This window comes from Terrapene carolina, unplaced genomic scaffold (assembly GCF_002925995.2).
Source record: "Terrapene carolina triunguis isolate 2854851 unplaced genomic scaffold, T_m_triunguis-2.0 Scaffold633, whole genome shotgun sequence".
NCBI classification, from domain to species: domain Eukaryota; kingdom Metazoa; phylum Chordata; order Testudines; family Emydidae; genus Terrapene; species Terrapene triunguis.
The window spans coordinates 2,021,119-2,035,525 of NW_020664984.1; the positions used below are offsets into that span (position 1 = coordinate 2,021,119).

Below are 14,407 nucleotides of genomic sequence, written 5' to 3' on the forward strand. Positions count from 1 at the left end.
TTTTTTTTTTTTTTTTTGCATTTTCTGGCACAAATCGCTTTTAGAGCCCCAGGAATTTGCACAGCTCTCGGGGCTCAATGACGACATCAGTCCCTCTTCTCCAGGCGCTCGGGGATGTGCTCTGAGAGCGGAGGATCCCACAGCTGCCTCTTGCCGGGTTACCTTCCTCTGAAGCAGCTGGCGCTGGCCACTGTCAGAGACGGGATACTGGGCTAGACGGACCTTGGGGCTGAGCCAGTCTGGCCGTCCCTATGTTCCGGCATTCACACCTCCCCTATTGCCCAGTGTGCTTTCGGGTCTGGGGGTGCCTTCCCCTGCACCAGGCATCCAGTTCTACCTAGCTTGCTTCTTATGCAGACAGACGTCCCTGGGGCACTGGAGAGAACGCCTTGCATATTGGCTGCTTAGTGAGTTGCCATGACCGTCGTTGATTGGGGGTGGGGGGTATTGTGTATGCAAGAGAATAGGTACAGCATGGACAGTAGTCGGGGTAGCTTCCCTCATCCACTACCCCACCAATGTGCCTCGAACCTGCCCTGTGGGTGTGCGGGGAGTTGTCTCTATAATCCATTGGTCTGGTTGCCAGGGTGGCTAACGAAGGTACCAGTGAGTCTGTTTTTGTGCTGCGCCCTATCTTACGGGTACACGGGCCACGGACCAATGGAACATGGGAAGGACTCCCAGCAGTGTCGCTCTGCGTCGCTAGCCAGCCTGCCGGTGGTGGTGAAATAGAAGGGATCCCTTGAAGGGCTAGGGTTTGAAAAGTACTTTTGGCGGCTGTAGGACTGAGGCGGTTATACAAATAGCCGTCTTCCGCAGTAGGCGGCACTCTTCGCCTGCAAAGGGACATTAACCCTCCCACCGCGCCGCACAACCACGATCACTTGCAGCTTCACGATGACCCCCAGGGTAGAACTGGGGGCTCCTGCTCCAAAGCACATGCTCCCTGCAGGAGAATCATGCATCCACAGGCACAGTAAGGGGACTATGGCACACAGCTCAGCAGTCCTGATTCCACCCAGGAAAGGGCAGTGGTGTGCAGTAACACACACACACTGTTGTGGTTTATTGCTTGCACACCAGTAGCAACTAGAGGCCCCAGCTGAGATCAGGGTTCCATTGTGCTGGGGGCTGCACAGAGACAGGGTAAGAGACAGTCCCGGCTTTGAAGAGGTTAAAATCTAAATAGGCAAAACAGGAGAAAAAGGTGGTAGGAAGGAAGTGTCATTATCCCCATTTTACAGATGGGGAACGGAGGCACAGAGAGATTAAGTGACTTGCCTACAGTCACACAAGAAGTCTGTGGTGGAGCAGGGACTTGAACCCAGGTGTCCGGAGTCCTAGTCTGGAGCCTGAACCCCAGCTCATTCAATGCCGTATCAGTCCCGGGTTTCAGATGGGGGAAACTGAGGCACGGGGAAGGTTAAATGTTTTGTCCGAGCTCTCGTAAAGCATCAGTGTCAGAATCAGGGGCTGATTCTAGGGGAGTTGCTTGTATGCAACAGCCGGAGATTTGGGTTCAGAAGTTCCTGATGCCCAGGCCCGTGTGGCTGGGCCATATCCCGCTTTACCAAATCTACTCTCCCTCAACACAACATCACGAAGAGCCAAGATCGCTTGAGCTTCTTTCAAGAGAAGGAGCCTGGGGGTTGAACCTTTGGCATCTGCCAGGCCGCCCTTGTCACTGGTTGTTCTCCCTGGGGGTTCCTTCGGCAGCTCTAGCAATTTGTCTGCGGTACCAGGCGGGGAAGGCAGAAATACACCCCTCTTTCCCCTTCTGCGTTATGGTGGCAGAGGTTTCCACCGCGCAGTAGCGCCTGGGATCCGGGTGCCAACAATCACTAAGAGACGCCAACATTTCTGCACCTGGCGCCGTATCAAAGCCCGATGTCCCGGTCACGGCCACCAGGGAAATGTCTCTTTCCCAGCTACTGGAACCGGCCTACGCTTGTTTATTTCTTTTCCCTCCCTGCTTGCCCTGGCCCAGGTGGATCTTGGAGGAGCATGAACGGGGGGAGGCCTCGTCTTCGTTTGGTGCAGCCCGGGCATTCGGGGATCTCGGGGGGGGAAGCTTGGCGGCTGGGCTTGGCGGGGCTGCTGTGTTGTCAGGTTTACTAGCTATGGTTTTTAGAAATGTGTCTTACCCACCCACACACGTCTCTTTCCAGGGCTTAAAAATAGACTAAGCCAAAGTGCCATGGGCCAGGCAGGCTCCACGCTCCAGAAAGCAGGACAAGATCAATCCATTTCTCTTGCCCTTTTCGGCTCTTTCTCATCCCCCCGTCTGCTTTTCCTCCTCCCCCGCCGGCTCTTGGCTGGAGAATATTTTTTATTAACAGCCACAAAGCCTGCTGGCCCCGTGGGCTCTTCCTTCATTTCTTTCTTTGCTCCTAGGGAAAAGCCCCTCCTGTCGCCCAGCGCGCCGCATGAAGGTCAGTACGTGTAGGGACTGGAGCACTTTATGAACCAGCGATTGTTGAGTCTCCAGGGCCAGGCTTTAAAGGGCCAGGGGTGTTATTTCACCAAACAAACTCCAGCGAGCGACGCCGAGCATTAGCAATGCAGGGTCACGGCCAGGAAAATGTTACCTTTCCCTTCCAGTGCTGACTGCGGGGGAAATTCTCACATTTACAGCTTGAAAGGTTACGTTCGTGGAGGGGCTTTGGCTGGGGTTTTTCTTTTTTTAAATTTGATAAAATGGGGACCCGCCTCTCCCTCCCTCCCTCCCGGCAAGCCCTCTCATCTCCTCGGCAGGAGCTGGAGGAGGTTGCGCCGTCTCGTCTGACCTTTACCTTGGCGCGCGCTTCCCTCTACGGGGGCTTGATTTGATTTTGTTTTCTCGGTTCCTGGAGGCCCGGAGCGTGGCAGCGTGGGTGAGAGTTAATAAAAAGTAAACAAACAGCGCTTTTCCACCCATGCACTCTGGGAGACGGGGCGGGGGGGTCAGAATGAAAGCGTGTGCTGTGGAGTTAGCCAACTGGGATTATAGCAGAGGGGAAGGGATGCGGGGAGAGAGCAGAGAACATTCCTTGCATTGCTGGGGTCCTCGCACAATAATACAGGCCCTGTAGCAGAAGGGGGGGCTGGCTCAATTGCAGAGTTTAGAAGAATGCTGTCTGTTGACATAGACTTTCCTCTCTCTCTCACTGGTTTGTTATTGTAGGGTTGTTCACATGCTGCTTTGTTATTGTAGGGTCACTCCTGAGCGCTGGGGCTTGGCATACTAGTTGGTGATTGTAGGGTTGCCCATGTGCTGGTTTATTGTTGGAGGGTCTTTCACAAGCTGTGGAATTGGACACTGGACTGGGTTGTCTTCCTGGCTCTGCCACTGACCTACTCAGTGACCTTGGGGAAGTCATTTTCCCTCCCACCCTTTGCCGACTTGCTTATTTAGACTGTGAGCATTCTGGGGCCGGGAACTTGTAATACTGCTTGTCTGCACAACGTCTAGCATAATGTGATCCTTGCTCTCCACTGGTGCCCTTAGACACCATTTAACGCAAGCAATACTTGGCTATTAGGGAAGGCTGGAAGACCTTGGGTTCATCTCTGTCTATGTATGGTTTGTATTGCAGGTATTCTCCAAAATCTTCAGCCACGAAGCTCTGGAGAGTTACCTCCCGAAGATCCAGCTAGTGATCCAGGATACTCTCCGGATGTGGAGCAGCACCCCGGAGCCCATCAACGTCTATTACGAGGCGCAGAAGCTCACCTTCCGCATGGCCATCCGTGTCCTGCTGGGCTTCTGCATCTCTGATGAGGAGCTCACCCGACTCTTCGAGGTCTACCAGCAGTTTGTGGAGAACGTCTTCTCGCTGCCCGTGGATCTGCCCTTCAGTGGCTACAGGAGGGTAAGAGGCTCCTCTAGCACTGCGTATGGCCATGACATTGAGCTAGCGACACTGAGCATAGCTTGGAAGGATGGTCTAGTGGATCTGGCACTGAAGTGGTACTCAGGAGACCTGGGTTGAATTCCTGGCTCTGCCACAGGCTTCCTATGTGCCCTTGGGCAAGTCACTGTGCCTCAGTTCCCCATCTGTAAATGGGGGATAATAGCCCCCATCACACAGGGGTGTCAAGAATAAAATCTATTAATGATTGGGAGGCGCTCAGATACTGCAGTGATGAGGGCCACACTTAGATGGTGGAGGTGGGAAGGAACCAGAAATTTCTGGCCTTGAAGGAGAAGGCAGTGAGGTCCAGTGGGCAGGGGCCTGAGATCCTATGCTTGGCTTTCCTTGTTAATCTATATATTACGCTAGTGCCTAGGAATGCCAATCAAGGTTCCCTTGTGCCAGGAGCTGTACAGCTCAATATAAAGGAGGATAAGGTGGTGGCTTTTCTGGTTATTTTGACAGGTGACTTTGCCATTATTGTCCGAGTGCATGTCCTTTGACCTCGCTCTGCCCCGCCTTTTCCCCTGTGGAAAAGGGATAGAACGGATCCATCAACTGAAAAAAATGGCCTTTTCCTAATTTCTAGCTTCTTCCCAGTCTTTGAATGAAACATTGAGGGGGAAAAAATTGGTTTTCAAAAACTAAAGCCCAGAAAATTTAGAAAGCAATGAAAATTCTTCATTTCTCTCGAAATTCGTTGCAATAGTTCTCATTTTCCGACCTGCCCTAAACTTGGGGATACAGACGTCAGCCTGCCTTTTAAAGCACTTTTCAGATTCTCTGCAGAAAAAACACTAGATAAGAGCACAGCGCCATTGCAAAGCTTAGACTCTTTCAGTGAGAGAGCTAGTTTGGGAATTCGATTGGGTTCTCGGGAAGAGAACTCCTTCAGAGGAATTGGATACATTCCTTTGAGGTAAAGTTTCCTAAAGATTTGTGGGACAAGGAGTGGGGAGAGAGGGGGGGCAAACATTAGGGATAATTGTTGTGGCTCTCACTTTAAAACACAACCTTCATACGGTGGTGCCAATTAGACTTTTGTGGAATCTTGCATATTTGGGGCCTTCGTCTGCACTGGGGTAAATCTGGAGTTATGCCCCTCATGTCAAAGAGACTTTTGTCCAGGACTGATTTTTCTAGGATTTCAACCCCCTGAGCAACTTCCAACAGTTGTCTTTAAAAAAAACAAATTAACCTTCCTCAGAAATGTTTCCTCCCCAAATGCAAGATCCAGCCCTGCAAAAGTGGCAGGTTTTCTGTATCTAGTGATGCTGCGGCATTGAAGTCTGACATTTCATTGGAATCGTGGTAACTAAGGCACCTGCTTTATAGGCGAGGAGGTTACAAGAAACAGTCCCAGTATTTTTTTTTAAGACTCTCTAGCATTCCCCAAATAGCTAGTTTGTGTGTCATGTGGCGCATTCAGAGCTCAGGCTGGTTGGGGGGTACAATAAGGATTTGATTGGCATAACCTTGTCTGCAATAGAGAATTGTATTGTTCTAAGAGCTGTTCCAGCATGCTTGTAAAACAATTTGTGTCCATGCATACAAGTGGTTTGAACTGGGTACGTACATGCCTAGTACTTGTCTGCAACAGCGTATTCCTATGCCAAATACAGGCCTTCTTTCAACAGATCCTGCCCCTAGATAGTAACAATGTGGATACAAGTCATAGACCTAGTCTGACCTCTTGCATAGCACAGGGTATAGGGCTTCCATGAATTAATTCCTGTTTGAATTAGCGCATAGGTCACTGGTGGAACAGCACAAACGGTTCCAAAATATGCCTCTTGCTATGTCACGATGCACCATTGGCCTTTAGAAGTCTCCCAGAAGCCTCGCTGGCAATAGATCCCCAGCGGGCTTTACAACTCAGTTCTAGCATGGAACAGGGATGTACCTGGCAGTGGTTCTGGACCAGGTTAGCCTGGCTAACGTGGGCACGATGAGCCATTTGTGTTTGCATTGGTTCTGGGCCAGCTGCCAATAGTCCAATCTCTAGCGCTGACGCTACCCGTGAGTTTGGAATGACCCATGCAGCTTCCATCCGTGGTGCGTAACGCAGCCATTCCCAGATTTTTGTCAGGAAAGGTTTTCCGTCCCACTGTCCATCTATAGTTCTCCCTCTGGTGACTGACTAATTGTGGGCCAATTAAACACTCGTTTAGCGTTATGCCAACTCCTCGGGGAGCCCCAGAGCTGAGGAACCGTTGTGATGCCGTGGCTGCTGCGTGGCTATTTCATGGACCGACGGCTTGCTGTTTTGCAGGGGATCCGAGCTCGGGAGATTTTGCAGAAGGGGCTGGAGAAAGCCATTCGGGAGAAGCTTCAGAACACGCAGGGCAAGGACTATTCCGATGCCCTGGACATCCTGATAGAAAGCGGCAAGGAGCATGGCAAAGAGCTGACCATGCAGGAGCTGAAGGTAAGAGCAGGGTCTTAGAATCATAGAATCATAGAATATCAGGGTTGGAAGGGACCTCAGGAAGTATCTAGTCCAACCCTCTGCTCAAAGCAGGACTAATCCCCGGGGAAGCTCAGCCTTGAGTCAATTCCTCCCGTAAGTCACCATTGGTCCGGTTTCCTCCTTCCCTCTGCCCAGTCTCCCATGGCTGTGCCCATCCCACAAAACTCCATGTGATCGGCGGGTAGCTTCGGCTCAAGAACAGCACTGGCTGGGATCAGCGAGGGGCAGAATGGCAGCAGCAGAACTGTGCGGAGGCTCAGGGCTGGATTAATGAAGGGTGCTGAAGGGCCGGGTTGAGGGGCCTTGGCAGAGCTGGGGTGAGAATAGCAGGGATGGATTAGCAAAGCCATCTGCAAGCATTTGCACAGCACCTGCCTGGACTCTGAGTGGCTCAAACCTAGGGCCAGCACACCCTTCTTTTTCCTAGGAGCTACATGTATGTGCAGATGCTGTCCAGGCTTTGGGGAAGATCCTTTCTGGGGAATATTATTATTACAGAGCGGCACTCTGTCTTTTCCAGCATTTAACGGACATTAACTCGTCCTCACAGTGCCACTGTGAGGCTGAGCAGGATTATTATCCTCAATTGTACAGGTGGGGAAACTGAGGCACCGAGAGGGAAGAGAGTCTGTGTCTGGCCCAAGATTAGAACTTGGGCATTCTTGGTGCGTAGGCCTGTGCTTGGACCACTAGCCTCACCCTACGCTCAGTTAATGACTGCCCAGGGTCCGTAAGCTACATCATAGGCCATCAGCTCCTTCTAGCCCATTGTTAACCCCCAGGAACACCCTGCAGCCTGGCTATTTATTTCTGTTGGATTGAACATTGGCTCAAAACCAGTAAGTAGCTATAAATTGCAGGGCAGGCCATGCGGAGAGGGAGAGGAAAGAAATGCCACTGGAGAATCTTGGGGGTCCTTTCTGCTTCCCGTGACACGTAAACGAACTGAACGGGGATATTTTTGGCCAGGCAGCACATCATGTGGGGTGCCCTCTGCTCCCTTTGGAACGAAGTCTGTCCTTTTCCCTGAGTGCATGCTAGATCTGTGGGGGAGGGAGGTAAAGACCACATGAGAAAGAAGAACCCTAAGTAAGACAATGCTGGACAGGAGTGCTTTAGGGGTGGCGGTTGTTTGAAAACCTCCAGAGCCATCAGCCCACTGTCTGGCTGCAGCTGGCACGGAAAGGCTGCGTACAGACTGGAATGCTTTGCAAGGGGGCAGAGGCTTTGATACCGTGGGCACCAGTGCAAACCCATCCCAGGCCCTTGTTAGCAGTCTCAGGAGACAGGCCTAGGACTGACTGAGCCTACGGAGACCCAGGCTGCTCTCCAGGGGGCGGCACTGCGCAGGTCAGAAGTGGTGTAGGGCTTATTCATGGTGTAGATGGGTGTAAATCAGGACTAGCTCCAGTGAAGTCAATGGGCTGACCCTGGCGTCAGGGAGATCAGCGTCAGGCACTCTGTGGGCGTGACAGACATGCCTGAGGGATGTTGTTTGTTCCTTTCTCTCCGGGGGCAGATAGATAAGGGGGTGTTCGTATGCTGGTAAGTGCCAAGGGAACCCCCCCCTGAAGCTGCAATGCTGTCTTTGCAGGGAGGGGCTGCCTGTGTTCTCTCGCAGCTGGGGGGGAGGAGGAAGCCAGCGGCAGCCCGGACAGGAGCGGTTGTTTTTCTTTTCCAAACTGGACTTTGCAAAGTTCCGTCGGGGAGAAGGCAGGGCTGGGCCCAAGTCCCCTTCCAAAGCAGAGAGGGAATGTCTCCCTCCCGCTTAGTCAGCGGCTGGGAAAGAATTCCTGAAAGCTTAAGTGACTTGAGCAGGAGCCTTGGACCGAGCGACTGGTGAACGTGCTGTTCCCGAGTCGTCCTGGCTTGGCAGGAGGGGAGGGAAAGGCCCTTTCGCGAGCCGGGATGGCAGCTTGCAGGAGGAGCTGGGACAATGCTCGACCGGGGGATTGGAAACGCGGCCAAGCCCATTACGGCGTGTGACGGGGAAGGAAGAAATGATCCGCCCCAGGCTGCTGCTGGCTGCCTCGTCCTCTCAGCTTGGCTGCTGCCACGCTAACAGCTTGGGCTGGGGATCCAGGCTCTGCTGCCCCCAGGTCGCGGCTCTGTACAAGCTCCCTCTGCTGCCTCTCGTCTTGATGATGGTGGGTTTTTTTTTCCCATTGTGTGGCCTTCCTCTGAGGAGGATGAATTGTAATGTTCATGGAAGCGGGAGACTGAGCCAGGCACAGTGAGAGCTGGTTTTGTTGCGGTTTACTGGTAACCTCCTGTGGCAGCTAGAGGTCCCCCTCAGGGATCTGGGCCCCATTGTGCTAGGCTCTGTACACGCGCCCTGGAGAGAAGATCCTTGCCCTTATGGGCGTACAAGCTAAATACTGCGGGAGCTTCCTCCAACCGGTTCTCCTGACAGCGCTGCCAATGCCCTGCGGTTCTGCTCTGTGGCACCTCCCATGGGTTACCCCGTTGACGTGCAGCAGCCCTGAGGAAAGCTTGCCTGTTGTGCCAAATTGTCTGTTGCAAATAAAATCTCTTTGGGTACCAGGCTGAGGCTAAACCAAACTCCTTCCAGCTGTGCCAGGTTCTAGCTTCTGCTAGTGGACGGCTGGGGCATGAACCCATTTTAGCATGTGCCCCATAGGAAGCACGTACTGCAGCAGCGTGATGCATGGGGCCGGGTACCTGAGGCTGTGAGCTTCCCAGTGTATAACCCAGGGTTCCTTTTGGCCTTCAGGATGGCACCTTGGAGCTGATCTTCGCTGCCTACGCTACCACGGCCAGCGCCAGCACCTCTCTGATCATGCAGCTCCTAAAGCACCCCGGGGTCCTGGAGAAGCTTCGTGAAGAGCTCCGCAGCAAGGGCATCCTGCACAACGGCTGCATCTGTGAGGGCTCCCTCCGGCTGGACACCATCAGCAGTCTCCACTACCTGGACTGCGTGATCAAGGAGGTGCTACGTCTCTTCACCCCCATCTCCGGCGGGTACCGGACGGTGCTGCAGACCTTCGAGCTGGACGTGAGTACCACAGCCCAGGAGCTCTGACGTGTCTCGCGCACCTTCTCCCCCGAAAAGGGGCTTCAGAGTATTTTATAGAGACGCAGGCAGGAATCTCTGCACCTTCCCACTGGAATATAGCCACCTCTGGGGTGGAACCTGGCAGGTTTTATACCCGTGCAGGCCAATGTTACACAAGTATAGGACAGGGGGCAAGATGTGCCAGATCCATTTTAAAGTATGGGGGAAGGGGTGTTAGGGAATAGGATATTTCTCCCGAGTGTTCTCCTGACACTGGAGCTTGGCCAGATTTGACATGAGCATAAGCACTAGGGCCTGGGTTTACATTTCAGCAGAAATGCAAGACCGCCCCTCCAATGGCACAGCACTACACAGGGGCATTGGCTGAGTACGGACTCAGAAAGAACGTAGGACTGGAAGGGACCTCCTGGATCACTGAGTCCAGTCGCTGCCATCGCAGGTCACCCCGTCATATCATCCCGTTCATAAACTTCTCAAGCTCCATCTTAAAACCAGTTTGGTTGTTTGCCCCTCGCCCCTGTTCTTATTCCGAGGCTGTTCCAGAACCTCCCTCCTCTGATGGTTAGAAACCTCCTTCACATTTCCAGCCTCAGTTTACACCTGGCCAGTTTATGGTCATTTGCTCTTGTGCCACCCTTGTCCTTTATTTTAAATAGCTCATCACCCTCCTTGGTGTTTACCCTGCTGATGTCCTTAGAGAGAGCAATCAGATCCCCTCTCAGCCTAAATAAGCCGAGCTCTTTTAGTCTCCTCTTGGAAGACAGGCTCTCCAGTCCACTGATCATCCTAGTAGCCCTTCTGTGCACTTCAAATTCCTCTTTCTTGAAGATGGGTGACCAGAACTGTGCACCATATTTCAGATGGTGTCTTACCAGTGCCTTGTTCAGTGGCATAAATACCTTGCCTGATGCATCCTAGGATCACATCTGTGGGTTTTTTTTGTTTACAGTTGCATCACATCGGTGAGTCATAGTCATCCTGTGATCGACTAATACACCCAGATCTTTCTCCTCCTCTGTCGTTTCCAACTGATGAACCGCCCGGTTATAGCGGAAATTCTTGTTATTAGAGGGCCACTTTCTGCTGACTCACCTATGCTTGTACCACCCTGGCTTTTCCCCCTCATAGGTGTCTTATCCAATGACTGTTCTGGCTCAGACCTGCTTAGCTCATGAAATCAGACCAGATCTCACTCTTGCACTGGTGAAGTTGTGGTCTAGTGGATCCCCAACATTAACCCACAGAGGCTGCTGAGTCATCCAGGTAGAATGCCCTTACTCTGCAAGAACATCCGAACAGTCCATGATCAATGGAACATTACAAGATGTGCCATGTGCTACAATCAATGACAATATATATATATATGTAAGAAGTATAATCTGTCTAACAAACTTGAATGTAAGTGAAAGGTTCTACCACATACAGGCTGGTGCAAAACTTCTGAAAGCTGGAAACTGATATATATATATATATATCTATATATGTTGTATTTATTTTGCAACCAGGCCTGTAGGGATGTAGAACTATCCACCTGACAATTTGTGTGCTTATCAGTGAACATGTCTGAATGTTGGGGCATAGCTCAAAAATGATTGAATAGATTTTGCTCAAACTTCCAAACAAAGGGACCTAGAAACTACTCTATTTGACCAGATAGACCACAGGTCTGATCCCATAAATCTCCTTCCAAGCTAGTTCTTCCCTTTGTCACACCCAATCTAAATGAGAGGGTGTCCCAGCATGTTCTGCAAGGCACGTGAGCTGCCCTTGGTACAGCTCCCATCAGAGTCACTGGGGAATCTTGCATGTAGAAGGCTGCCTGTACCGAACGTGTCAAGGAAAGGTGCCTTGTAGTAGTCAATTGTAGAATAATCTGCCCATCGGGGAAGCTTAAAAAAGTCAGTTCTGGGTTGAGCTCCAGAGTTGAGAGTTTTTCAGAAAGTTGTAAGGAAGTGAAAATCGGGTGGAAGAGTTATATAGAAAGTTCTCCCATAACCAGAACTATCCAGCAAACGTGGTAGTATAGTAATGCATTCCCAGCAGTGGAGGTCATAGAAACACCGGTGATCTAGAGACACAATATATCTGTCTTGGGGTTTTATACTGCCACCTATCACTGTAGCATCTGAGCGTCTTCCACATAAAATCAATGGCAATAGTGAAGTCCCCAGTGGACTTTATGGAGTCTCTGCCTCTTCTCCCTTTTCAGAGTCAAAGCTTTGGTTGGGGTAGTTTTTTGGTGAGCGGACAGGGGTTTGGAGTAGAAGGGGTGTTTGTACTGTGAATCTGACCTGTGGTAAAAGGCTTTCTCAGAGAGGAAAGTTTTTGCAATATATGAAATCTCCTTTTTAGGGGGAGATCAGGTGACCTCATGTCATGCAAAAGCATTTTCCCAATCGCACACAGGACATTTGTGTTTGTCTACACGTTCACGCACGTTCCTGGGCTGACTTGTGCACCACGATATTACAGGGGTTGCACACAATAGCACAACTCTTGGGTGTGACTTGCAAGCCACTTAGCAATTTAGTCAGGATCTGGCCCGCAAAGAGGACAAATTAAAGTCATACCGCTGGCAGATCAGTGCAATTACTCTGGATTTACATTGGTGGAACTGAGATCGGAATCCAGCCCATCATTTGGCACCAGAACTTTCAGGCAGCCAAAGGGGAGAAAAGTTTGATATTCTAAAAGAGAAACATGTGGCCATCTCTGAAGCCAGAGATTGGGGTGTGACGGGGGAAAGGGGCAAAGGGCAGTTACAGATTTTTGGATGATAGGGATATTACTCATCATAATGGATGGAATTTTGTGCCAGCAAAAGAAAATCTTGAGACCCGTCAGTCACAGTAAACTCTGCTAATGGCATGATTTGAGGTTGAAACCTTTTCAAGTAAACAGGGGATGATAAATCACCCCTTTTTTTTCTCATCAGTGCAGTCTCTGCACACCCATGCACTCACTCACACATTATGGGTGTGTGAAAATACGTGTGTATGTGAATAGGTGATGCTGTGGACTACGATACAGCTTATCTGGACACTGGCTTGGGGAGCTCTGAATAATGTGAGGGATAACAGCAGAGATGGGAGAAAAGTTTTCCCCTTTGCCATATGGTGGGCTAGACGGTGATGTCTGTTTCACCAGTTAAATCTAAAGCTTATGGAGTTACTCCAGATTTAATAAAAGAGGGACAATGATTAAAGGAATGGCAGTGATTTCAATCTAGCTAGTTTTCAAAAATGAGTTCGAAGTAGTTTTATGTTCTACACTTGCCTCAGCCGCCCTCTGCCGTTCCTTGTGCTTTTACGGGCACCCCTTTTTTTCTTTTCTTTTGCAAATTCACTCTCCTGTTCTTGGGAAAGACCCATACAAACACCAAGGGAAGCAAAGATTCTAATCTTGCAACCACTTGCACGCACGCGAAAAGGTTGCACTGGCGGCGAAGTGCCTGCTGGGTTGGAGCCTAGCTGGACTCCACCAAGGACTCATCAAAACTGACTATTCACATTCACTAATGTACAAATTAGTATTTGCTTGTATTACGATAGTGCCTCCAGGTCCCAGCTGAGGTCAGTGCCCCATTACATCAGGTGCTGTACAGATACCCAGTGAAAGAGAGAGAGTCCCTGCCCCAAAGAGCTTGCAGTCTAAATACACAAGTCTGATAAAGGAAGAGAGGGGAAACAGAAGCACAGAGAAATAAATGATTTGCCTGGGTCACCCAGCAGGAGAACTGCAGTGCTGGGAAGAGAACCCAGGTTTCTTGACTTCCAGTCCAGCATCCTACATACTAGATCACACGGACTGAAAACACACTGGGAAAAATAAAGTTGTTCTGTCATTAAATTCTGGATATCTTGGATACCACATGTAACGATAGTAGGTAAAAATATTTCAGACAGAAAGACTTTCACAGTGACCGAAGTCCTTTTAAGCGTCTTTGTTCTGCATTTATACAGTGCTGAGCACAATTGGGTCTTGGCCCATAATTGGGGATTGTACACGCTACCACAATACAAATAAATAATTGATTCCCCAGTAGGTCAGAAAGAGAACCCCACAGTCCTACCCTAATCACAAGGCAGGGTGTTTCCCCGTTAATCCTTCAGTATATTCTATTCATGATCGCGGATCTCAAACAGAGTCCCCAGTATCGGCAGCGTCCCAGCTCACGTGGTCTCGTTCTGTGGATGGCTACGTTACCGTTGATGCATTCTTGTTTTTCTCTCCCCTGTCTCCCTCTCTGTAGGGCTTTCAGATCCCCAAAGGCTGGAGCGTCATGTACAGCATCCGGGACACACACGACACCGCCCCAGTATTCAAGGACGTGGACGTCTTTGACCCTGACCGCTTCGGGCAAGACCGTACCGAAGACAAAGACGGCAGGTTCCACTACCTCCCCTTTGGCGGGGGCGTACGGACCTGTCTTGGCAAGCACCTGGCCAAGCTTTTCCTCAAGGCACTAGCCATTGAGCTGGCCAGCACGAGCCGATTCGAGCTAGCCACCAGGACTTTCCCTAGAATCACGCTGGTCCCTGTGGTCCACCCCGTCGATGGACTCAAGGTCAAATTCTTCGGACTGGATTCCAACCAGAACGAGATCCTGACGGAGACAGAAGCCATGCTGGGGGCGACAGTGTAAGCCGACTTTTCCTTCACCGGGGGAGGGCCAATGGGGGTGGGTGGGAAAAGGGACAGAACGAAAGGAGAAAACAGGAAAAGAAGCTTCTCCACAACACTAACCTTGCAGAACCTCCTGGTCGAGACTTTCTCCCACAGCAAAGCTGCCAAAATGATTGTTATTTCTGTGGGGAAAGTACAAGGAGATTGGCTGGTTTGGTTTTTTTGTTATGTTTTAAGAAGAATTTCAAACACTAGTAGAGCTGGGACTGCCTGACCATACACAGTATATAAATATATATATATATATATATATATAAACCTTTCTGCTGCAAGGAGGAGGGCAGAGGATGCCTGCTGCGGGAAAAGCTTTTGAAATTAGCT

At 50.6% G+C, this 14,407-nt stretch overlaps 1 protein-coding gene across 1 annotated transcript in view; it reads left to right on the plus strand.

Moving 5' to 3' along the window:
- Window positions 1–14,056, plus strand: part of LOC112106571 (cytochrome P450 26B1) — a 31,133-nt gene extending 17,077 nt beyond the window's left edge. Inside the window, exons 3-6 of the mRNA XM_026659553.2 lie at window positions 3,576–3,851; window positions 6,166–6,321; window positions 9,098–9,379; window positions 13,653–14,056. Coding sequence (XP_026515338.1) covers window positions 3,576–3,851; window positions 6,166–6,321; window positions 9,098–9,379; window positions 13,653–14,045 — 1,107 coding nt within the window. The 3' untranslated portion in view covers window positions 14,046–14,056. The remainder of the gene's footprint in view (window positions 1–3,575; window positions 3,852–6,165; window positions 6,322–9,097; window positions 9,380–13,652) is intronic.
- Window positions 14,057–14,407: the final 351 nt, after the last annotated feature.